The sequence below is a fragment of the Pseudopodoces humilis genome, chromosome 13, assembly GCF_049639895.1.
Source record: "Pseudopodoces humilis isolate 2021_Gansu_Grassland_sample_001 chromosome 13, ASM4963989v1, whole genome shotgun sequence".
Lineage (NCBI taxonomy): Eukaryota > Metazoa > Chordata > Aves > Passeriformes > Paridae > Pseudopodoces > Pseudopodoces humilis.
In genome coordinates, this window is record NC_142212.1 from 14,511,266 (window position 1) to 14,537,611 (window position 26,346).

Consider the following 26,346-nt stretch of genomic DNA (forward strand, 5'->3'; position numbering starts at 1 on the left):
ATGCAGGATTGGGCAAGCTGGGCCAGGAGACAGGGCAAGGGGAGAAGAAAGGGGACAACCCCCATTATTTCAGCCTCTAGTAAATACAGCTGTTTGGAGAATGACAACTCAACTATCCCCCTTGCAAAAATCACACCGCTGCACCTTTGGCTGGGGGGAGCCCCTTCCCCAGCTCTATGCCTTGGCACGGGGGCACATAGAATCATAGAATCATCATAGAATAGGTTGGGTGAAAAAGACTTAGAGATCATCTCATTCCAACCCACAGCCATGGACAGGGACACCTTCCACTAGAGCAGGTTGCTCAGAGCTTCACCCAGCCTGGCCTTGAACACAACTCTGCAACCACTGCAGTGGAGGCAAGCCCTGCAGGTTTATTCTCTTTTAAACACTGCCCTGCCTGATATTAAGAGCAACCCATGCCAGCCAAGTACAACTGCTCCCCAGGGCCTTCTGGAAACTTCAAGGACTCAGTTCTTTCTCTGCTTGTCTTGGAAAAACGAGCCTGACTGTGAGGCTGTGTTCCTGGGAGTGAGGCTGTCCTTGGAGAGCATCTTAGAAAAACACATAAAACAAAATAAATCAGTGTATGAGCAGCTGTCTAGACAAAACCCTATTTTCTTTTAGTTATTGCCTGTAATGGACTTCTAACACTTTCAACTAACTGGATTAACAAGGAGAAAAATGCATGAAAATAATCATTTTATAGAACATGTAGGAAATGTCTTCCCCTTAAGGAAAAGGATAAAACATCCAATCAGACCATCCCTATCTGTACAGAAACACCATTTGAAGTCACCTAGGTTTGGAACACTGTGCCAGTTTAATCTAGTTAGAGTCTTACCCTCCAAACATCATTTCCAACCTCCCTGAAGCAGCTCCTGCTCTCCTGGCTGGCCAGCAATTAGGAAGATCTTAGTGAGTTCAGCTGATTGCAAAATGCAGGCACTGTCATGGCCCTGTTTCTGTAATTAGCTGTCAGAACCAGGATTGTAAATTTTTTGAGAATCCTGAAAAATCAAGTCTGTGGCAGCAGCAAACCAGGAGAGCAGCAGTGAGCACAACATCATGTGGGGTGTAAATATTTAAAACTGGGGCAAAGTGGAAAGGGATGGGGAAGGAGAGGCAGCTCCACAAAGCAGCATTTATTCCAAAGGAATAACTTAGGAGCTCTTAGGCAACAGTCAACATTGCAAAATCTGCAGTCTGCCAGAAGACCCCAAGGGCTTTGTGTGCTTTCAACCTTATTTACTTTTTTGCTTTGAGTCCTTGGAGAGGAAGCTCCTTCTAGGTCTGTGCTGAAATATGGCAATCCTACAGGGGCTGGAGGAACCTGCTGGAGTGTGATTTCCCCAGAGAGCAAACCAAGTGAGCTATATTTGCCTGTCTTTGATTATCTCCCTATTACATAAGTAAAAGCTAAAAGGGGGTCATTGTGTGTGAATATGGCACCACTACAGCTCCATCATCAGGGAGCTTCCCTGGCAGCTCTCCAGGCAGCTTTTGGGGCAGCCTGAACCCCAACCTGCCTGCTCCTCCCTAAGGAGGGACTCTCCAGCACAGTGGGAGCGGGGTCACAGGATGCTCAAAGCCTCCCTCCTCTCTGGTTTGGCATTTTCTAGCCCAGCAAGGGGTCAGCAATACAGGGTCTGTTCCATGGTCCCTCACAGCCAAAGGAGGCACCTTGAAAGGAGTGGGAGAACCAAGCCTGATTTTGTCTCATCTCCTTAATGTATTTTCAGACTAAATTTGCAAAGCACATTGACTCATGCTTCATTTAAGGAGGCTGAACCATCTCTAGGCCATCAAGGCATCTTCTCACACTGGCAGTGAAGAGCTATCACATCAAAAGCCCATCCTTGTTTAAAATCATTACTTGCTGATGAGAGACTGACACTCCCAAGCACAGGCCAGCCTGATTTGGGTTTGTCTGCAAATAACAGTTGTATGGCCAAATAAACCTGAGCCAGCTCTGTGCATTTAGTCATCATCAGAAATTGAAGGTTTGGTTATTTGTATTTTTAAGGGTAACTGGCAATTAAAATAATCCCACTGAAATATCTAATGAGGCTCAAAGGCAGTGAGACTCATAAACTAAGTCAATGAGAAACACTGCAGAGGTTCCAATCAGCCACCCTGAAGTTATAAAACATTATTCATATAAAAAGCAGACAGTTCAGATAGCATGGAAAGGCTATTTTTCCTCTTAATGCAGTGTCAGATTTTGCATGAAATCTCATGTTCAAGACTGATTTAAATCTCACACAAAACAGTGGGGCCAGGCTGTAACAGCTATTGATAGCAAAATCTCAAAAACAGGTCAGGCATTTGACAATATTTGTCTCTTTTGCCTCATTTCCCAAATTCTGAACTATTTTCCTGGCAGTTCAAATTAAAGATCATTTCAAGCACTTCTGAAACTGTTTTAGAAGAGCAATAACAATAATTAAAATAACCCCAAAGGCACTGCTTTGCGAAAGCATTGATTGTTTTCTTCTTTTTTTTAAATAACCATCTGACACAGGGATGAAATGTACCCCCAACACCATGAATGCTTGAAACATGCCTTGGGTAACTGTGCAATTCAAATTAGGCAAGGATGGCACAATTTCCCCCCAAAAAGCAAATGTCAAAGATTCAGGAGTTGCATGGCAGCTTCCAGAGCTGTTCATTGTCCTCCCATAGAGGGTCACATTAGAGGAAAAAACCCTTCTTTCTCCCAATTTTTCCCTTTTTTTTTGTGACTCCAGTCTGAGTTTTATTTTGACATTAGCAAGGCTCTTTCTATTGACTTTTTCCCCCCTGGTGAGGGCACTGAGAACAGGTGATTAATGGTGATACACCAACAGAGCAGTAAATGGTTTCCAGTAAGTTTCATATTCCTTCTCATTGTCAAGACCAACACTTTTTTTTCTAAATAACAACAACAAAAAGGAACAATAAAAAAAACCCCAAACCTTCTTGACAGATTCCCTTTAAAGATAAGAAATCAAGAACAAGACAGCACCGAGATGTTATTTATATCCTGCCTTCCATGTCAATTAGGGTTCATTGCTGCTCCCTGCTCAGAGAATACCAATGCAATCTGTGCCTCCTCATGGACAGTGCCTATGGCTGGGGAGGAGGTGCTATTCCTTTTTTTCACTGTGTATACCACAACAAAATAAGAAGTGCTTGGAAGAAATGCTTGGAATCATCCAAAGGGGCAAGCTCACATTGGGCAGCTCCTGCATTTTCCTGTTCATGGTTACTTATGAGTACTTATGCGGGTGAAGAAACCTCCAGTCCATCCTTCTAGTAAAGATCCCTTAGGGAAAAAAAAATGTCTCCATAATATGTTCAAAATTTCCCCAGTGCAATGGGGAGTCCTGGAAAGCTTCAGAAAACATCAGTATTTGTATCCCATCGAAGGCTCGGAAGGGTGAAGGCAGTGACCTCTCCAAACAGTTTCGAGAAGTTGCAAAAATAAGGGAGAGAGGGAAAAATTTGGTTGAAACTTGGGCTTGATTTTGGAGGTCTTTTCCAACTTAATTTCTATGAGGATTCTATGAAAGGATTGGGCAGGAGTTGTTTCTTTTCAGGGCTGGTTACACCACTAGGTAAGGACTGGCACTACATGCTGTTTGGTGACCTCTTTGCCGCCTTTAAATGTATCAGCTGAAGAAGTTCATGGGCTCTGTAAAACTAAAAGTTTGTTGCAAGGAAGCTGCTGCAGCCCCCTCAGCTGTTCCTACATTTCCTTTTCTGGCTGGGATGTTTCCATTGGGTAGCACTGTGTGACCAGCCTGGCTTTGCCTCCTGCTGCTTCCCATCACACTTCCCTGTGTTCTGGGAAGCAGCTGGGAAAGGGCACAGCCCCCTCTGGCCTCCTGCACTCATGGCCGGGTTACACAGGATCATAAACCAAATTCCCCAGCACTGCTGAGACTGGGGAAATGAAGTTAAACTTGTGTGTCCTGTTCCTGTCAGGCTGAGGTACCACATGAAGGGGCTAAAAACGTGGAAAAAAAAAACAGAATGAAAAGAATAATTTTGGTGTCTGGTCTGAACTGGCTCTGCCAAAACCCGCTGTGCATTTGAAGGCTGACACAGCACCCTCTTGGCAGTGCATGGGAGGGCTCCTCCTGCTCAGAATCCCCTCGTCCTCCTACCACCCACCAGCCTTGAGGCCACTCATTGCCCACGCTGCAGGAGAGTTGGAGTCACTCCCTAAGCCACTGGAGCAGCAGCTTTATCCCCAGTTCCAGTCTCAGGAACTGTTTTTGATGGGAACTGATCTCGGTCACACAGAAAAGCATCATCTCCCACAGAAGGCTTGATCTCAGCACTGCTCATGGCTTGATAAAAGAGCAAAGACCGGGAGCTCAGCGAAAGGACAGGGATGTCAGATGGAGCTGGGGCAATGGGGCAGGAAAGAGGGAATTACCACTGCTCCCTAATTCCTCCTGGCACGGAGCTCAGGCTGGAACAGCGCGGCAGGGCTCTGTCTCCTGGAAGAGACCCAAATCCGCCCTACCCAAAACCTGCTCAGTATTTGCATAGGTCCCAGCCAAACACAGGGCAGCACGAAGCAATAAATTAACCCTACAGAGGCAGTTCTCCGCTCCCCCTTTCAGCCAGCATGCATGAGCCTTCCCTCTGCCTATTTTTTTGGGTTTTAGTTCTGTTTTGTTTTGTTGGCAACCCCAGGTTGCAACCCAAACAGCCCGACCCGCCGGCAGCGCTCCCCAGCCTCGGCATCCAGCATCATGCCACGCCTGAGAGCACAGGAGCCGTGACCCCAGGGCAGGTGAAGGGGGGTCCCCGCTTACCGGCTGCCATTCTCCGGCTGCCCAGCGGTGCGTGGGGCACTCGGGGAGGTGACAGTCCCGCTCCGGAGGTGGCCGGCTGGCCGGGTCACACTCGGCCTCCTCGGCTGCCTTCGGGGTGCCGCTGTGGCACTGCACGGAGCGGCGCTGGACACCCCGGCCGCAGGACACGGAGCACTGAGGAAGGGACAGAAGGTGAGTGGAGCTCCCCATCACACCCACCGTGGTACGCTCAGGGGGATCAGCCTCTGCTCTGGGCTCCACCGCATCCCTAGCGATGCTCTAGCAAGCTTCCAAGTGAGGCTTTTCGTTGAGCGAAGGGAAAAATGGGAACCTGAAGCGGGTGGGAATATTTGCCGTCTGTTTCAGTGGGGTTAGGACTTCCTGGACAGGATTTTTATTGAAAAATCTGTTTTTATTGCAAAATAGCGACACTTCTGAACCACCCTGACATGCCAGAGGCGGCCAGGCTCTGAGTATTGCTCTGAGCATTGCTTCTCAAGCACTGGTTCAAAAAAGTAATAGTTCAAAATACATCAAATGCTATGAACAGAGTGGGCTTTAATGAAAAGTAAACTTGGATTGTATAGTGTGTAGCTGTAGAGAGGGAAAGGTGTGATACAGCTGGGATTTCTTTCAGCATGCATCTAAACATGCACATGCACCAAGGCAGAGAATACAGTTAGTTTTTGAAAACAAATGTCTTTTTGAAATTAACTGCATTTCACATTTCCTTCATTACACTGTGGGCACATTTCTCCCAGCTTCAAGGCACAGCAACTAATGCCTGAATTTTTCTGTTTCTCAGACATCTTTAAATTATTATCTATACTGCAATACTATTAACGGCTTATTTTTCTTTCACGCAACATTTCTTAGTGTTGTGACTGCACACTAATATGTTTAGCAGTACTTAGTATTCCTCTGGAACAGATTCCTCCTGGCTAGACCTTAAAGTATACTATACAGATTTGGAGTCAAGAGAATTTGCATTTACAGAAGAAAGTGCATATAAATTAAAGGTATGCATTAAAAACACAGCTGAATTAACAACTAATATTAGTTATTTATAACAACTAATATTACTTACTAATATATCAGGAACTAAGAAAATAAGTACACAGCCTGTTATTGCAATGCCCACTAAAATGAGCCTTCTTAAGGCAGGGAATTAAGTGGTGCCTAATGGGGAAGCAATTCCCTCTTCTGTATTCCTCCATAATGCTCTTTGCTTTACTATCCAAATGCCCCATAAAGCCAAAAGAACCAGAGAAAAGCTGACTGTGACTATTTGTCTGGCTTCAGATATTCATAAGAGGTGGGAGTATTTTTGTGTAGCTTTTGAAAGCAGCAGTGAGATTTCAGTCAGTAGTGATGCAAATTCTTCCCATATGCTGCTGCTTCCCTGGGATTAGCAGTGCTCTTTGTCCTACACATTCCTTAGGGGACTCTTAAGCTGAATAAAGCCACAAAGTTAGAGAAACATATACACCAGGATGCCTGCCATGCTCTAAGATATCTTTTGAGTTGCATTTATCACCAACATAAAAAGCCCAGGTATGGATAAAAGAACACAAGTGACACTGTGGCTTTTTCATGGCAGTCTGCACTGTGTGTGGCACCTGGGTTTGGGGACAGGATGGTCCCTGGGCTGTGCCAGAAGCTCCCCCTGATGCTCTGCCTGTGTTTTTAGATAGGGCTGGATTTCAGCCTGTAGCTGAAGTATGCAAATACCAGACAGCAGAATAAATATTGGTATTTTTGTTAAATGAAAGGTAAATGGCCATAATTGACACCACTTTGGAGAAACAAACACATTAAATCTGGCATTTCAGTGCAGACATAAACACATTTAAAACCTGGAGAAAAAGCCTTTTTAGAGATATGTCTTTGCTCCAGGGAAGTGGGTTCCTAACAATCTAGAAAAGAACTAACCACCCTCTGAATACAAAACATCCAAAGAGAAAAAAATTTAGGATTGGAGCACCAGCACAGCCAGTGTCCAACTGAAACTGATTTTTAACCAGTCCTGTATTTCTTGATCTTCATTTTCTCAGTAATTTCTTTTCCAGGAGGCAAAATCCCCCGACACCTAAAGATATATGCAATGGCTTCTGTGCATATATAGTGACACAAGGATGCACTTTTATGGGAAAACCTTGTCTTATTTCTCATGCAGACTTTTGCTGGTTTATTCAGGAGAAAAAGCACAGCAGCTCAGCTTTGGGATTAATTTTCTGAGACAATTAGTCCTTCAGAAAGTTAAGGTTTTTTTGGATAATATCTAAGTGGAAACTGATCATGGTTCCTATTTTCAACAGTGGCACTGGTGATAGGGAAAGTCACATGGAGTTTCCACACCCAATTTATACCCTGATCTACTGTATATTCAGAGCACCAAACTTGTGTCTGTTTAATGCTCTTAATGAGAAGTTCAGCACCTAAATCCAGCTTGGCTCCAAGGCACTAAATCTCTGGCAAAGCCTTGAACATCTCTTACAAGGGACCCAGGGCCAGCACTCCCATCCTGTGACAGCCCCAACTCTTCATCTGTCACAGGCAAAAAAGATGCTGCCAGCACCAGAGAGGCTCAGAGATCCATGTCACAGCATTTCACAGGGCTTTAAAAAGCCCAGTTTGACATTGTAGCCTAAGTGTTTCTACCCCTTTACTTTTTCCCTAAGCAAGGTGCTGGCTGGCTGAGCACATCCTGCATCAGGAACCTGGACTGAGGAGCTACTCCAAGAAAAGCCTGTTCTTAGCCTTATTAGCATACAAATATTCTTTAATTGCCCGGTCATAAGAGATTACTTCAGACCATAAATCACCTCATCCCCCTATTGGGTTCCTTTCTCTAGCTGCATAAAATTAATATCCATGATGCAGTGGAAAGCTGAGAATCTTAAACCACTTACTTTTATCAATTAGTATTAGTGTATTTCAATGCAATTGACAGACCATTACATTATTATGTTTACAATTATTAGCTGTAAAAAAACTGCTTTCAGGAGCAGTCACTTTAAATAAGGTGCAAATTGGATACCACAAGACTTTCTAATGGTTTCTCATTTCATTTCAGTCTGGCTCATGTATAAAATTGAGGTTTCAGTCCTGAAGGTAATAAAGGTAATAATATTGACTTAATTTCCAATATGGGAGCAGTGCTGTGGATTTCACAGGCTGGATGCTCCTATCCTCAGGTAAAGAACTCAGACCTCGGTAACTGAACCTCCATGGTGAACGAGCACTTACTCTTTTACCCACATAATGGCAAATACTCCTATCCTGTGAATCCAAAGGTAAGGATTAAAAAGAACTAATACAAGTCTGAAAATATTCATAGATCATTAATGGGTTTATTGTCCTTTTTATTAGTGGATATTAATCAACAGCATGCTGTCCTAACGTTTGCATGTGTGCCTATAGCAATGTTAATAGTTTGTCTTTCAGGGAACTTGAATACAGAAAGAATGTGTGTTTTGTACCTAAATTTGGAAGACAGAATGCAAGGGAACATGATGTTTTACAAGTTAACAGTTCATTTAGTCTGGGATTTTTAATAATTCCTCTGATTAGCACGCTAATGAGGTAGAGGGAAAAGCAAGGTTCAGAGTGAAAAATGTGATGCAGCAGATTCAAGGTGATGACAAAGACATTATTTTCAGGAGAACAAGGATTCAAGGTATGCTTTCAGCAAGCAAGATATTTAATAACTCAAAATACTTCTTAATTTCCAGCAGCCTCTGCTCTATGCATCACTGTTCGACTTTTTGAAGTGGGAAAATCAAGTAATGAGTTTGTTTCTCAAAACTAAGGAAGATTTTACTTGAGATATGATATTTAAGTGATATTAAAAACATGAGTAAATAATAAAATATCTTTAATATTATATACTAATGATGTTTCCAGCAAAAACTTAAAATAAACAACATGGAATTTGCTTTCAGATAGAAAGCAAGCTGCCTAGTTTCCAGCTAGTACAAATCTGTGCTGCTCCACTGCTGTCCATAAAGCTACTGGTTTACACCAGGATCTGGCCCAAAACCTTTATCTCTGAATAATTCATGAGGACAGAAATGATTGGAAAACCAGGCTCTAATCAATTTGATGGAGGAAGAATACCAAAAGGTGCAAAGGGGTACACAACGTGTCTCACCTGGCCCCAATCTCCTGCTTTCCACTTCGGACATCTGCCCCCTCTGCATTTCTTTTGCACGTTGGGCTTAGCAAGATGTTTACAATTCTCTTCTTCTACATGCCTCCCTTCCTTTGACAAACAGTACACACTGCGGTGCTTTTGGCCCCTTCCGCAGGAGACAGAACACTGTAAATACAAAGCAACAACAGATCAGCTTTCACACTCATACAGGGGCCATGGCTTCCCAGGGCATTTTCTTTTAGCTGGACCAAAAAGCACCTCCCAGGTCCCTGGCAGGCTACACAAAAAGCTTGAGGCGAGTACAGACATTTCATATCGTGTGATATTCTTGGTCAAAGCCCCAAAAATGCCAGTATCAAACCAGGGAAAACAGCTGACATTCAGCAGGGATAACAGGCTGGATTCCTGGCATTGCTCCACTCCTTGCAAAGGAGCAGAGTCACCTTACAGGGATCAAGGCAGGTGCCCTCAGTATCTACTTAGAACTTGAAAGGAACCATTTCCATTTACCTTCCTACAAAGGGATGTCAAATATTGGTAAATCAGGAGGGTAAAGTGTGCCCTGCACCTTCACAGAGGGAAATAACTGCAAAAGGACAAGGCAGGAAAGTGCAGCATTTCCTTGTCCTTGGTACAAAGGCTTGTGTTTGTTTTATCAGTGTAGTTTGACTTCTCTTTTTTTCTTCACTTAACAGACTGAAACCAGGACATGTTCATCCTTAAGATTTATGCATTTTGAAAACAACTCAGAAGGTGGCAAGAAGGCAGAGTCTGGAGAATTCAAAGCAAAAAGCAAACCAGCAGGTATGTTAGCTGCAAGCTTTGTAGTGAAGCAAATAATTTCAACCTCCCTCTGCAGGTTCACTGAACTTTTTCAAATGTGACCACTTCTGGCATGCAAACCCCAAGCAACTTCACTTTGATTTCAGATTAGTCTCCTCCAAAGATTTAGGAATCAAAGGGGTCTGGAATCACGACACGAATTTAATATGACAGTTTCATGTAGAACAAGCCTCTTACTCAGCATGATGCACCCAGAGACTCAGCTTCCATTTCTTCATTACATGCTATGTCATAAGCACACTGGTTTAATCCTTGAGGGCAAACACACTGTTTTAACCATCTCTCTATATAAAATGTTCTGCTTTCTTTTCAGAATGGGGAAAACATGCAGAAATGAGGCTTCGCCCTTCATTTTGGAGTCACTCCATCAGTATATTTCCCAATAAATATATTAAAGCTCAAGCTCTTCCCCGCCTATAAATACATTTGAAACCTAAAACTTTTATATATATATAGCAGCTCTGGAAGATCCACTAGAATAGGAATTGGCATAAACATTGACACCTGTGAATATTTTATATTACAGCCCTACTTACAGTTGGTTCAGCCCACAAAGAACCAGCAAGAGAGCAGTTTCTAAATGGAAAAGTTCTGACCAATGTGGAGAGAAATGGATCTAGCTCCTAAAACCAGAAATTGATGCTTAAAAGCTTGTACAAACAATGCCCTGAAAAAGGTTGCTTTCCTGCTGCAAGAATGTTACAGACCGACAAAAGATCACTGAGGTCCTGTTGATCAACAGGTTTAAGAGGCATTAATGATGCTCCTCTGAGAGGCCTAGCAGGGATAGCTGCCTCTGAGTTTTCCTGAGCCCAGATCCAATTCAAAGATAGGCCTAAAAACCCAACAAGCAACATCCAACCTTGCACTGGAAAACAGAAGAAATGCTGTCTAAAATAAAACTTCCACAAGTTACCCAGATCCATAAACTTCACTTCTTTTCTTTAGTATCAACAGAAGAAAGATCAAGCTAACATTAACCTATTTTTATAAGCCTTCAATGTTCATCAGAAGTTAATTTTTTCATTCTCTCTATTTCTTTCCCCAGGCAACAGAAGTCAGCAGCAAGACAGAAATGTCACATCTTACAGAACCCAGTTCTAAACTTCTAATATTTTCACCCATTTACTATCTTTGGACTAACCACCAACACTGATGCTTAAACAAAAATTCAAGGGCTCCTTGGTAAACAGTCTTCATGCAGGTTATGCCACTTTACTGTGACAGCCAAAGTTAAAGAGTAAATTTACAGCATTGATCAAGATTCTCTCATATCCCACATCCTGAGCTGGTATAGCACAGAGCACCCTTAATTTAAAAAACACATGGGATCCCACTACTTCTCCTTAAGTAAGGCCAACCACACTGTGCAACAATGCAAGCACCTTTCTGGGGACCTGAAGCTGGTTGATAAATTTTTGATCTCACAAGCAATTTGGTACTAGTTATTTCCAAAATTATTACTTTCCTTCTACAAAATGTGTAACTTTGGCGTGGAGCCTGATTCTGACATTTATCTCGTGATCCCATGATCAAACAAGTCTGCGTGCAAACCTCGGTGCACTCAGAGGTTGAGGCATAATTTGCTTAATTTTGTTAATACTTAAATGTAATTCCCAAGATGCTGGAATTAATCATTTCTATGTCTGCCTTTAATATAAATCAAATTTAGGCAGCTGTGCACTTTCAGATCTAAACCACCCGTTTGCTTTCATGCACGTTTGAGTTATGATCTCATTTGCACTGACAGAAAAGAAAGGTTAAATAATCTAATTTAACCAAGTATCAGAGACTGAAAATTCCTTTGCAAAGAGTCTGCTTAATAACTGCCATCTAATTCATCTCAGGTATTCAACTTTTATCTGGCACATTGATTTTAAGCATATGTGAGCCACATGCAAAGCATAATTTAATAGTGGGCTGCATCTCAACACCATGTGAGTCCAGGAAGTGCTACACCCAACTACCACCATCAGCCTCATCATTTATTTTGGACCCTGGAGAAACTTTGCATTTCATTAAGAGGATTCTTCGTGGCTGCAAATGCTGCCTGCTTATGGTACCTACCAATAACAGTACCACAACAAGGTAAGCTTTGACCTTACCTTCCTTAAAACATCTGGCAAAAACACTGTCTTCACATTCCTCTTTTTCTTGACTTCTTCCCCACACCTGCCATAGAAAATGCTTCCAAGTACTGGGGGGAGATGGTGGCTCTCTGGAATAAGAGTATCACCTTATCCAAGGCTCTCTGAGTCAACAGAGAAACCTCTACCGGTTTTAAGCACCTCTGAGCCAGCCCTGAAGGTGCAGCCAGGTATTGTATGGAATTTTTTCACTAGCCAGCTGCCTAGAGTCAAGGATCACATGCACTTGGGCACACCTGTGGTCAGCTTGCCCCTGCCCACTTCAGTGTGGGAAAACCTTGCTCTGAAAGGCTGTTTACAGCCTGTGATTGAGGCACAACAGCAAATAGCACCCCTGGCTGAACCTGGGAGGACAGCCAGGCATGGATGAGGGTGTGAAAACAACAAATTGTGATGTTTCTGTAAAAAAAAAAAACACCAAAATTTTGCAGCATATAAAATAATAGAGAAACAAGATTTTGAAAAATTTGCTATAGGCAAACTCTAGCAAACTTTCCCTTATTACTATCTTTATTATCTCCTAAACCCACCACAGTCACACCTGGCACTTTACATGGAGAACAAAAACAAAAGGACTTTCCCAAGAGGAGCAGGATCAAAGCACTTAGCACAGATTTAAGGCCTTTATGTTTATTGCATGATTAGTGTTGTTAACATGCCAAGACCTGGAGATTGGCATGCTGCTGATATTTTCAAATAAATATACTGCCTAGTTTAAATAAATGCAAGGAAAAAAGTTTAAATAAATACAGCAGAAATATTTCCATATCAAGTGTTTCCATAAAGGTCAGAACACGATGCTAAACATCTCCTGCAATGCCTTGCTGTGCTCTGCTTTTTGTTTGGGTTTCCACAAACACTTTGTTTTCTGTTTCAGAGTTTAGGAGATGATCATTCTGTTCTACCAAGTGTGTGCAAATTGCTCTAAAATAACCCTTTCTGCATTTCCTGATCTGATCATTTGGATGATGAGGGTACATCTTGTCCATTAAAACCTCCCTAAAATAGAGAGGCTGCTACTTGATGCACAGGGCTGGCAGCAGGAAGAAAAAAACAAACAGATTATGTTCAAAATCCCTTAAAAATTTAAATTTCTGGTGATTTTCTGGAATTGGGGTCAGTCCAGCACCAGGAGGACCCAAGAGCCCCGGGAACAAATGAACAAATCTCGGCAAGAAGAAAAAGGCACCACAGAGCAGTCAACAAGAAATGGGATGAGTGCTCCTTGTAAACTTTGTGCATTGAAGGGGCAGTTCCACAAAGGGCAGAAGGGCACATCCCAAGCAAGAACCTGGGAACACTTCCCCAGCAGTGAAAAGTTGCAGAAAATGCTGTCAGACCACTTTTCAGACCCACTGTGCATCGACGATCTGGGAGGTATTTGAGACAATGAATGCAAGCTGTGGTGATCACCAAATGCATTCCCAAAGATAGGTATGCTCTGATAGCTTAGCAAGGGCAGGGCTGTGAAGGATTAGACTAAAAATGGCTTTATCAGATTCTGCCAGGAGCAACTTTTGGAGGAAATTAAAATCAATCCTTGTAGATTTAGACTTCCCCACATTCAGGGTTTTATGGAAAGTCAGCAGCTGTAAGTAAGCCCTGGTTCATCCTTTCCAACAATCTGAGACAAAATGTGTTGGATGAAATAAAGCAGAAAAGCAAGAGCTCTCCAATGCTTTACACCCCTTTTCCAAGAGGGATGTGTTCCTGGATGCCAGCAAACTTCTCCACCTACAAGCAAACCCAACAATGTACCCCCATAGGTACCTTTCAGCAGCCCATTAGTCTGCATCACCTTTTACTGCCACTGCTGCTCTCAGACACTGAAACCACATCCCGGTGACTTCTGTACCTCTGAAGTCTCTTGAGCACAAAGGACATCAACAGACACATCACCAGGGAAACCCTGGATCCTTCCTCACCACCTGAACCTTTACCAGGAATCTTAAAATGCTGGAATCTTTGTGTGCTGTCCAGCAACAGCGACTCTGTGGCATCCAAACCAAAGCAGCTTCACAACAGCAAGGTATTTCAGCAGGTAATCCCCTTGGCTTCAGCCAGACAGGCTGAAAGCAAGGCTGCAGCACTTGAAGAGATGTTTAGGAAATATTTCTTGCTGCTCTGAAGCAATGGAGCAAGGAGCCCTGTTTCTCCCACCTATGTGTTTTAGCACAGTCTTGTGCCATCACCATGCATTAGCATGGTGAGGAATCCATAAAATTGGGTGGAGATACATGCAGGGCAGGAGTTGCCCAGCTTGGCCTTCCTTTCCTGATAAACTAAGGAGACATGACTTAAGGCACATGGGTGCTGAGTGTGTATGATTTTAGCTGGTACATGGCCAGAAAACACATGTGATTCTCATAAAAGGGAAGAGGGGTCTCTACATTCAAGGGAGGGTAAATGGACCAGAGACCTGAACAAAACACACCAAAACACTGCACTGTGGTTTTGAAAGGCTTTAGAAATGTTTAATCCAAACTGACTCCTCAGAGAAAGGGGATGATGGAATAAAAAAGAGGCATGAACATTAGGGATTTTGGAATGTATAGTCTGAATGTGCTTGTGAGCATTGTCCAGAGCCCTTGTGGAAGTGTTCTGAGGAGCCCTCTTAGAGCTGGAGGAGTCTGAACAACAGCAGGCTTTGCCCCAGTATTCCCAATGAGCCCTCATTGCCCCAGGCACGGGCAAGAGGGAACTTCCATGCTGGCCTGCCCTGTCTCTGCAGTGCCCACAGGGTCTCCATCCTCCAGAGGCTTGGGTCTTTGCTTGGAGCAGAGGCACAGAGCTTCCCAAGTCATTATTGCAAAAGGGAGAAGTGGAACAATCCACTAAATCTTCACCTTCCCACCACCAAACTCAGCTGCAGGGACTAGTGAGTGGCCTCAGATGATGTCTTATAACACATTAAAAAAAAGAGGAAGATTTCTCTGAGAAAAGGGTCCAATTTGATGTGTTGCTGCAGTGGAAGAAAGAGCTGGTGTGTCTGGAGCCCATTGCTCCAGCACAAATTGCCCAGAGGAAAGGATGCTCTTGGGTTCTTTAACTCTTGCAAGATTTAAGGGCCTGAGTGCCAAAGTCAATACAATAATTTCCCCAAGCTAGGAAACCTCACAAGATATGTGGGAAGAAAGAGGTAACTGCAGCAGGAGAAGCCAAGCATCCCTTCTGCAGCATCCACCCAGTAAGCAGCACCTTCTCCCCCTCTTTTCCCTGCCCTGTTGTTACACCACAAAAGACTTCACCAGGCACAGAAATGAACAGGACTGTGAGCACACAAAGCTCTCCTTAAAGCTGTGTCCCTGCCCTGCTCCACACTATTTACCTTGAACAACAAACAAATAAAAGCCCCATAGAGCCACTGCAGGTCTCTCCAGGGAGGGAGGCATTAGACGGCATTTCCTCCAATTAGGAGATGTGTGAGCTACCTAAGGACACCAATACAGTGAGATGTGGAAGATACTGATGAAGACTATTTTCCATGCTGTGGCACTTTTAGGAGAGTACCAATTGAAGCAGCAAGGTGCCTCAGCTAACTGACACTTCCATATTTTTAGTGAACAGTGGTACTACAATGACATTCAGATATTCTGGTCCAGAACAGGATTTCTCTGTGTTGGATGGACTAAAACACTAAGTAAAGAGCTCTCCAAGAAATGTCAGCCCTGTTTCACAGGTGTGCATCACACTGGGGGGTTGTAGGAGCACTGGGCTGCTACTTGCTCCCCCATTTTATTAAGAATCTTGGCTTAATACACTAGGGATAAATATTGTCAATCTGCATATGGTCTTGGGCATCAGACAGATTTTCATCCATGCTGCTGGCTCACTCACCTCCCCTGTGAGTTATTAAAATTAAAGTATGAATAGAGCTTTAAGTGCCTTTGGAAGAGGACTAACTACACCATTTTTTCTTAATAACTGCACAAATCACTCACTGGGAAAGTTAGAAGAACAGTAAATCTCTTTGTGCTTAGTGTCCCTCATTGTTATACATCCCTGTTTCTGAATCCCTGGGATCTGAGCAATGATTGCAGCGTGGGGTATACAGTGTGGCTCTGGAAAATGGGCAAAACTGCAGGCAGACCTCCCAAAACCCAGCTCAGGGATCTGCCTGAAGATGCTGCAGTTCACAGCTCATCCCTGAAAGTGTGCTAGTGCTTCAATGGGTCCCTTGCAGTCTAATGCATTCCTGTACTCAGAGCCAGCGCTTTGGGAGAAAAATATTCCCAGCAACTGCTCTTTTATTTATTGCTTTATTTCTCCTGTGTGGGCATTTGCAGATGTGCAGGAGATCTGCAGCCAGGGATGGGCCACCCATAACACAAGGACTGAAGCCAGGCATCGCTGAACAGCAGCCTCACCACTTCTTGTTTGAATTTAGGCCTAGAAAATGACTGTTTCATTGAGAAAATGTGTAAGAGAGGAGGTATAAAAAGGCAACCACAGAGGCATGCCAAATGCAGCCAAACTGCACTATGGGAGGAAAGAGACTGCTCTGAGTGGGAAAGTGCACTGAGGAACTTGGGCAGAGGATTCACTGCCTGGGTGGCAAAGGGATGAGAAGATTTTCAAGATACCTGAAAATAACTTTTGTGAGTCTAACCACTGGTCCAGCTCCTGTCTGTCCTGGCAGTGGCAACAGGAGAGGTTGTTGAAGGACAGCAGATGAGATTCTCTACAGCTCCTTTCCCTGGTAATTCCCCTGCATTTAGTCACTGGATTAAGGAGTTCAGAAGGGACATTGCTGACCAGTCCTTTTACTTCTCCATCACACTAAAAGGTCATGAGGGGTATAAAGACCAGTGGGGGCCTGTAAAGGGGGAAGAGTGGATTGCAACAGCTGAGCTTTAAGTTGGAGGAAATCAGTCCTGTGAGGAGTTGATCCAGGAATCACTCAGGTGCTGGCTCAGTGTTAAGCACCCCGTGCCCCAGGGTGGTCCTTCACCTGCAGGGTGTAGCTGATGGGCTTCCATGGCTGTTTTCCTGCTAATGGAGCATCAACACCACCAAAGAGGAGACAGAGAACTGATAACAAAAGTATAGGTATACAGTTCTCCTTATTTAAGTAGAAACAGAGGAGCAATGAAAGATGGTGATGAGGCAAACAATAAAAATGGAAATTGGAGATTTTAGGGTAAAAAGAGATGAAAAAAAATGATGTTCCTCTACTGGGCAGCTGGGTACCACTGGCTTTGCCCATCTGTGATTGCCTTGGAGCCACCAGCTGTGGGCACTGAGGTGAGGAGAGAGATGCATGAGCATCCATCACCACTGCCTCAGAGGAGCAACAGGCTGAAGCTCTTCAAACAAAACCCCAAGAGCAGTTCAGCAATGCTGCTGTCACAGCAAATTCATTTTCTGCAGAGGAGAAGAAGGGAACAGCGGAGTTATATACACTTGCAAGCAAATCTGCCCCTGGTTATCACTTCTGCCTTAGCAAGACCTGACATCCTGCCTGCTATGAACATTATCAGAACAACGACACAGAAAATATTGCTGTTGAGCAGCCTGTTTTCAGCCAGCTGCATGGGGAAAGCATTTTGCAAACAACATGTTGGGGCTTTGACAAAATTAAATACAAATAACCCAAAGTTTCCACTGACACCAACTTTAAGATTAAAATTCTAGAGCGCCAGCTGCCTGACACAGATGTTGGCCAGGCAGTTCTTCCACTTCCCACCCAGTTCAGAGCCCCTTTGCTGCTCTCTCTCTGTGTAGCCAAAGAGCCCTGCAAAACCATCAATGCCAACAGCTTCCTGCCAAGGGAAACCAATGCTGTCCTAGCCCAAACCCAAACTCACATCCACAGTAACAGAGTTTGGAACTTAGCTGGTTAATGCTCTGATTACTTGACAGTAAGCTTCTGATTCTTCATTACAGCAAAAGGCCCTCAAAGACTCTGATACCAGCACCTCTGCCTACAGGGTACAGAGCTGGGAAGCACTGAGAGCTACAGAACCACTGCACCAGCAGCTTAAGCTTCAGATACCCAAGACTGACAAGTACTTGACAAGGCAGACTACTTTTAAAATTATAATACTTTTTTGGGAAAAAAACAAACCCCAAATAAATCTAAACCTCACCCACCCATTTTCCAGAGTTCAAAGTCATATGATCACTGCCCTGTGCAGTGAAGCCCAAATGACTCACCCAACTGAATCAGGATGCTGTGAGATATAATTGTTTTACCTTATCTGTGACCATTTCCTAACTTGGAAAGAATGAGAAGCCCACAAGTTAATACAGTATTATTCATAAATTGTATCAGGATACAGTTGGATATTAAGGCAAATTCAAAATATCAGAGATTATTGCACAGAGCAAATCTGCTCCAAGACTGGTGCTTTAAGGGAGATTATGCATATATTTTATATATGTGGTATATATATGGGTATATTTATTAAAACCAAACCTTGGGTTTTAAGTGAAGCAATGGGTAATTCTCATTGTGAACATCTCCCTCATTCTGGAGAACATGGCAAGATTTCCTCTCGGGATTTGAGAGTGTGTATGGAGATCTGCATTCATACCATAAAGCATTCAGAGGAGAAAAAACACTCTCTGTATTCTGGTGACAGTCAGTGCACGTTTTCCAAAGCATGGTTTTAATAAGAAGGTCAGGTCTATCACATGGTGTACAATTCTGCAATGGGTAAATACATGTTTTTAAATAAGCAAGGGAATAAAAGTGTCACCTCCTCTTAGTCCTCTTTGAACATACATTATAATGACAAGACATCTCACCAGTCTCCTGTTATGAAATTATCATTTACACATACAATCTGTTTATCCATTTAATTATCTCTTCCAAACCTGGATTTAACCAGCCAGATAAAGATCACTTGTTTACTGTATAAAATCCCAGTGGAATTTTGCCCAAGGACTGCAGGTTGGATGCTTCAGACTCTCTCTGCTTTAATTTGTATGTATTTTATAGTACTAATTTCACTGAAACTTGAGTAATGCTAAGCCAGTCAGATGCTTGCAAGAAATTAGTTATCCAAACTTCATAATTCATACACTTTTAACTGTGTTTGTTTAATCATTGAGAATGACAATTTCTGTTGGAGAACAAAGTAAGTAAAAGAAAAGCCAGATAAAAAATGGAACATTGCAGAACTGTTTCAGAAAATTTAGCAAAAGTTACCAAAACTAAGTATATGATCTGAATTTAGCAAAAGACTCAAGAAATTATACAAATTCATTTATGATTACATTCTACTTGTCTTTAATTTTCACTGTTCAACATCAACATTAAACATTGTAAATGTATGCAATATTTATATAAAATTAAATAACAGTACTGGAAAAATAAATACACTTTTACATAAATACATAAATCCATACTGCTGAAAAGTTTCAGCTAATACTATACTCTTGTTTCAAAAGTGACCAAAAAAATATGGTAGTGACACTCCATCCCAAGAGATGAAGTTATGTACAGCTACAGAATGATGTTTGCAACCGATGACAGAGCTAAAGCAAATCCAGGTGATACCACACTAAAGGAGAAAAATTTGGCCGTTACTACCTACAGTAGTAGCACGAGGTAGACATACACGTGGAGTGTTCTGCTGGAGGGACACGAAGCCCTGGGGACCCCACAGATACTTCTCAATCTTCAAACAGCTCTGGGTCCCCTATGTCAGAGCCCAAGGACACCTCGGTAAATGAGACTGAAAAATCGAATCAGCTCCTGGCAATGACGAGGGCTCAGCCCTGCAGCCCCTCCCCAGGGCTGGGAGGAGACACTGCAGGCAGGACAGGGTGTCCCTGCCCTCCACCTGTTTGCCAGATGTCCCACCTGCTCCCAGGAGAGCAAGGACAACCCACTGAGACTAATACAATGGAGTGGAGCGAAGGGAACTTTTCCTGGGTGAAAAGAAAACAATCAGACTAGAGGACTGCACCCTGTCTTTCCAACACTGAGAAGCAGGTGCAGCCCTAGAGCCTGCTCCTCAACAGCCACGAAAAGGCAGAGTGACACCAGAATGAAACACAACTCTGTCCACACCTTTGGCTCTTGCAAATGGTCCAGCACAGGTAAACCAGGGTTGGCAGCACCTCCCAGCTGGCAAATCCTGTGGGGCAGCCAGCACATGCATCGCTACCTCTGCTTACCTCACCTTGCTCGTCCTTAGCACCAGGTTGATGGACAAGGGGTACATTAGCACCTCAAATGAAATATTTCATAGCACTGTCTCTTGTACTGGTGAAGCACTGGATACACACCAGTTCATCAGTTTTATGGCTATTGCAGAACTCACTGAGGTATGATAAAAATATTGAAGAGTGTTACTGAAGGCATCCATGTTACTGAAAGCACCCACAGAAGGAGAGCAAGGTTTTGGCAAGATGACTTTCCAAACTATGACAATTAAGGAAGTCCAACACATTAAAAAACAGGCCTCCTTTTTCATTTCCTATAAAGTGCTTTTGAATGAGATTTTTTTTTTTAAAAATGTCTTCAAATGCTTTTATAACAAAATATACAATAAAGGTTGACATCTGTTTGAAGGCCACTCCCAAATGGACAGATCCATGGTTTTCCAGGGCTCCAGAAGCACCTCAGGTTGCACTTGCTTTGGTGCAGGATCTGAGCAGAGGCTACTGCTCTGGGCAGTGAGAATTGCAAAGGTATGGCACCCAAGATAGCACCCCAACGCTGTGGTTCAGGGCTGCTCTGTCCTCACAAGAGCATCTCTGTAGCAGACTCCTCCAGCAGCAAAGGAGCAATGTAAGATACCTCTGCTCCAAATACTATTTTGTTATTGGGAAACTCCCAGGGTTTTTAAGCCTTCCAGCACTTTGCTGATCATTTTCTGGCTTAGTGATAGAGCAGCAGCTGGAGATCAAGCTAGACAATCACTCTCCAGAACCAGAGAGATACACGACAATAGTTCACAGGTGCCTTTGCACTGTACATCACAGTCTTATTATATACACAGGAACAGAAATAGAGCACAGGTGTGAATGCCCACATGTTTTTCTGTAGGTCTCTGTGTGTGGGCAGGTAGGGACATGCACACACATCTATACACACACATGCCTGGGAATTGATGGCATTTAGCACATTCTCCCCACTTATCTTGCTTTTGGCAGAGAACACGTGACTGCTAAACCAGTAGGTGCCCAGTGCAGTATTACCATTAAAGAGCAGAACACTTTAACTTCAATGGAATTGTACTGCTTAAATTCTGGGTTTAAATCCATATGCAAAAACTTAGTAAGAACCAAGATTCATAATGCACAGCACTTGAATAGTGTAATAAAATGGACAAAGGTGGCTACTTAGCTGAAAGTGCCTTTTAAATTAAAGGACTCGAGCTCTCCTAATGTAAGCCCTTCCTGAAGAGGTGTTATTCTGAATATATTGTAAATAATCCTCTGTAAGTGCAGTTTTAAGACATGAAGCATTAGCACCTTGGTTTGAAGCAAAATAAACGTTGTTAGGGGATATCTACAAAACAGTTCACAAAGAGAAAGAGTTTATGGTCGTACCGAGCTCCAAGGACCAGCACTCCAGGCAGCATCTCTAGGACAGTCCTGCACATTGCACTGCTCTCTGTCTGGTGGCTTGTCAAGGATTTCACAGCTCAGATCCGTAAACCTTTCTCCATTAGGGCGCTGGCACACCACCAGCCGTGTCCTTGTCCCTCCTCCGCATGGCTTTGTGCACTGCAAGTCAGCAGAGGACAGAGCAATCACCCTTGGGAATAGCAAAAATGCTGCTCACTTGCAGCCCGAAGCACTAGCACCTCAAAAAACCAATGGTAGTGTTTCTGTTCCCACCTAACCCACTCCAGCCAAATGCCCCTTATGAGCCTCAGATGGATCTTCAGCTGCCTCAGCTTCTCTCCCCCTAAAGCTGTTCATGCTGCTCCACCATGATATTGCCCAGCTCAATGTGATATTGGAGGTTTACATCTCCAATTGCTCATCTCAGATTAATTTTCAAAAGGAAGTGGTGATTTTATTAAAGAAAAAAAGGCCTTCAGTTACACTAGGCTTCTCTTAAAAAAAAAAATAAAAAACCACTTCGTTTGTGTAAAACTTACTTTTGCCTGGGAAGAAAGTTTTCCCGTGACAAATGGAAATGAAAACACCACCCAGCAATTATTCGGGTTCACTCATTTATCAGAGGCTGCCCTTCAAGCTCCAATCTTTCTAATAAATGTCACCACAATACCCCTCTCTTCTCCCATTTTTCAGCCACCTTCTAATGAAAGCCTTGCCCTGGGCAGGGAGCCCAGATGGATGGTGCACTCACCTCTCCCCAGTTGCCATAGGCCCACTGAGGGCAGGGGCCAGACTCGCACGATCTCTGCTCCATGGGTTGGCTTTTCTCATCGCAGTTATTCGCGGTGTATCCGTTTTCATCCTGGCACACCACCACCCGCCGCTGGAACCCCCCAGCACATGTGCTAGAGCACTGGAAGACACAATTGCCCATGGCTTCATTGAGTCCAGGAATAAGTTTGCATTCCCAGCTCCTTCCCAGTGCCTTGCATCGTGGGAATGCACCGTTAAAAGTTTAATACAGCTAACAGGCATTATTAAACTTCAAACCCCAGCTATTGCTAATCGCAGTGCAATGACTTAGGTGCTGACTAAGCAAAGAAAGTAAATGCCAGCCTAGTTTTAAACAGGTGAGTAATCCCTGCTGCAGTGTTTGACATCCCATTTGTGCTTAATTCCCTTTAGAGACTTCCATGATAAAGCATACTGTTTGCCATGATTTTAGCTGGCATCAACGCTCTGCTTTGGCAACAACTCTGCACAGCTGTAGATGTCCCAGGAGACAGCCAAGAAGCAGAGGCTGGCCTCTGTCTCATTGAAAATGATGCTGTCAGCTTTCTGCCTAGACTATCTTGGAGATACGAGGTATGAGAGGCTGACAAGCCTGAGCCCTTCTGCAACACTTGCTTGTGTGAGCAGAGAGCAGACAGTGGGGAGAAAGCTCCCTCTCTCTTTTCCATTTGTGCTGACTTTAAGAAAAGACTGGATTAGCTTGGGAAATAAACAAAACCCAACAAAACCCAGGAATAAGAAAATCAGGGCACTTACAGCACCCCAAGGACCAATCCTCCACTGATTGCCTCCTGGTATATGTGCACGGTTTCGGTTCGGGCTGCCCCCGGGGTGCGGCTTGAGGCGATGATCCGGATAGAGGAAAGGGGGGATGGGCCTGCCGTAGTCATGGCTGTTTGGATGACAAGGAGACATGGAGCAGTCTTGCTCGGTGGCAGGGAGGTCCTCTGGGTCACACTCGCTCCTATCCACCAGCTGGTCACTGTAATTGATGCAGATCACTTGTCGCGTTGCCTTACCTTGACCACAAGTCACCGAGCACTGTGTTACAGTGGGAAAAGGAGACACAGTCACATTTCCAGTTTTGAAAACCAGATCTTGCTAATAATGAACAGCAGAAAACCCAAATAACCTCACTTCTAAAAGGGCAAGTGCGACAGATTAATGAAGCACATTTCCAGCAATGAGGTCTCTTGCAAGAGACAGCGTGATGCTTACAGAGCTCCATTCCAAGGCTTTCCACTGCCCGCACGGTGTCACGGTGCACATTTCCGTGGCTGATGGCTTTGGAAGGTGGAAACAAGCTGACTCATCGGCCACAGAGCCCTGGTCATCCCGGCAGCTGACATATCTCATCCGGGTCCCCTTCCCACATGTTGCGGAGCACTAGGGAAAAGCAAAGAGCACTCCACTAGGAAGTTGCCTGATACACATTGCAAGGACTTTGTAATGAAAAGTTGGGCATATACACTTAAAAATATCAAATTGTCTACTGTAAAAAAATCCTAAAAAAATCCTGTGTGCTTACCGGAGTCCAGGATCCGAATCTCCACTGCGTCCTGTGAATGCCTGATATGGCTCTCTTGGCTTCGGGACTATTTGGATGGGAAGGACACACAGCTATTTCACAGTCCTGTACAGGAAATACATGAGGGAAAAGCAGGAAATAAATAATTTGCAGATGTTTTGATTAAACCACCTCCTCTTCAATGTAATTATGAAGAACACACAACATCTTGAAACTCTGTGACCTGCACGTGTTGTGCAGGCAGGCTTCCCCCCTGCACCCTCTTGGTGAATCAGCAAAACTCAGTATCAGTATCCTGGGGCCTTCATGTGCAGTACCCTGTGTGGACTTTTGACTTATTAGAAACTCTACAATAGGGATCCCCATAACCATATGCCATCTCCATGCATTAAAACCAGATGTTTTTGAGGCAAAAGATGAAAGTTCATTAAGGGTTCTGGCATGAACATACATCTGCAAAACAGCAACTTTATCTCCCTTCAAAGTTCCCTTCCTTCAGCGTGAGACCTGCAGCCCACACAGTAAAGGTTATGCTGCTGATTGCAGCCCTTTGATTCCCTGCAGCCCATCAGACCACCTATATCCATGTGCTGTTCTCCACCACACACCAAGCAACGTGAGGTTTTGGGGACAGGCATGTCATCCTGCTCAGACTTCGTATGGTGCCTCACAGGAGGGCTGTGGTCCTGCCTGGACCTCCTGGGAGGCCTGGTGCCAGAACCTATGAACATCCGTGACTTTACTCCATTGAGTAGTTCTTGCCAATAAGGAAATTATAGAGATTGTCCCTATGAGGGAGAGAGCAGCTTTTACAAATGGCATACCTGATTTCCATTTTGCTGTGATTTCACTTATGCTGGAGGCATGCATGCCAAATGATGGCTGATGACAGGTGGGTTTGTTACCCCTTGACTGTAGTGCAAGTGGTCTCTATACATGGGAAAAACAGCTCTTCCCCAAATTTAGTGGCCATGCAAGACTGAAGCTGGGCAGGGCATGAGCACTACTGCTCTCCTAGATGACAGATAGATGGTAATGTTCTGTTTTATTCAGCTCCTCCAAACACCCTGGACATATCCTCTGCTTGAAATGGGAATTTACATGTTTGCTTCCAAGTACACAGCATGGAAAACCTCTTCAGCAAAGGATGTGCAACATTTCTCAATTGATCTGACCAGGGAGGACATGTCTGGAACTGCAGCTGTCACAAACATTACATTGTCACATGCAGTAGACAAGAAATTATGGCCTTTCGCCATCATTTGTGGTGAGGGGCAACAGCAACAGTTCTGCTGCCACATGAGCCCAGACTGCAGCCAGGCATCCTCGACTCCATGCAAGCCAAAGGAGGTGTCTGCTGTCTCAAGACCTGAACCTCTAAGGCCAGTAAATACTGTCTCAGCTTTGTGGTCTCTTGTTATCCCATACTCAACCACTGCAGCTTCTTTAGCTCATGAACTCTTAAGAGTTCAGCTTTAGTGCTGCATCTGAACACACCCTCACATCCCATTGTATGACTAGAGCTCCATGGATATAAACCATAAGCAAAGGTAATTAATCTTCACCCACAAAGTCCTGATACCCTCATAGGTTGTCTGTTGCCTTTCTGGCAATCTGGTACTTCAGAGTGTAAAGTGAGCCACATGGAGAAGATCTGGATGGGAACTTCCTGAACACAGTTTATCTGTCCCATTTCTACCTAAGGGGTGCTGTGCTGCACCTTTCCAACAACCATGAGCAGCCCAAGGTACTGCTCTGCAGGGCTGGCATTCAGGGCAAAGCTTTCCTGGAGCAAGATGCCCCCTGAACCTGTAGCCTGGATGCCTCTCTACACACACTGGGAAAAGATGGAGACAAGCCAGCAGGATTTACCTGGGTATCTGTAGGCCTGGTTGCAGCATTACACTCATTATCATCCACCACTGATACGTAGGTGCCCACAACACACTTCACTGCTCTCATCTGGTAGCCTTGGCCACAAGTCACAGTGCACTGGGAGAAAGATGGGAGAAAAGAGCACTGGGTCTGAGTAGTGCTTTGGTTAATTAGCCCAGCTTCTGTTTAGGGACGTAGCAAGAGCACCAAAAATAAAAGACAGTTTCCCTTCTGGTTTCTCTCCATTTCATGCATTTCAGCTTTAAATTAGGTCAAAGTTTTAACTCACTGCAGCCACCAGTGCCTTGCACGCTTCACTTGCTTCTTTGGGAAGGAAGGTACAAGCACTGAAATGATTTACTTTGCTGCACACATTAGACTCAGAGTCTGGTAGAACCTGCATGATATCCTTCTTTAAAACTGGTTGTTCAGCCCCATGGTAGCATGAGCAGCTAATGAATAATTTTACTGATGGGAAATATGTCTGACTGGGACAACTGGTCTGGGTTTGTTGCTGTTTTTTAAGTCAAGAGCTAACAGTTTTATGGAAAAGCCAATGCCAGAACACTCTGGGAAGATTGAGTAACTTGTATTTTAACAGAAAATCCTTCACTTACCCAGAAACTGGAAAACATTAAAAGCAGCAAAAGTTATTCAACGTGAACAGCT

At 43.9% G+C, this 26,346-nt stretch overlaps 1 protein-coding gene across 8 annotated transcripts in view; it reads right to left on the reverse strand.

Moving 5' to 3' along the window:
• ADAMTS9 (ADAM metallopeptidase with thrombospondin type 1 motif 9) overlaps positions 1-26,346 on the reverse strand; it is a 79,536-nt gene that overhangs the window by 12,859 nt on the left and 40,331 nt on the right. For 5 of the 8 annotated variants that reach the window (XR_015773710.1, XM_005522011.3, XM_014251677.2 and 2 more), the window contains 8 exons: positions 25,675-25,794; positions 23,803-23,907; positions 23,493-23,660; positions 23,031-23,315; positions 22,234-22,395; positions 21,465-21,641; positions 8,965-9,132; positions 4,812-4,985 (listed from right to left, as the gene is read on the reverse strand). Coding sequence is in view for 7 of the 8 variants with exons in the window: in XM_005522011.3 (XP_005522068.1) it covers positions 4,812-4,985; positions 8,965-9,132; positions 21,465-21,641; positions 22,234-22,395; positions 23,031-23,315; positions 23,493-23,660; positions 23,803-23,907; positions 25,675-25,794 (1,359 nt within the window). In the remaining variant the exon portion in view is untranslated. Of the gene's footprint in view, positions 1-302; positions 555-2,528; positions 3,992-4,811; positions 4,986-8,964; positions 9,133-21,464; positions 21,642-22,233; positions 22,396-23,030; positions 23,316-23,492; positions 23,661-23,802; positions 23,908-25,674; positions 25,795-26,346 lie in introns of those variants that run through there. The other 3 variants (XM_088061968.1, XM_088061967.1, XM_088061969.1) reach the window with 3 other exon arrangements.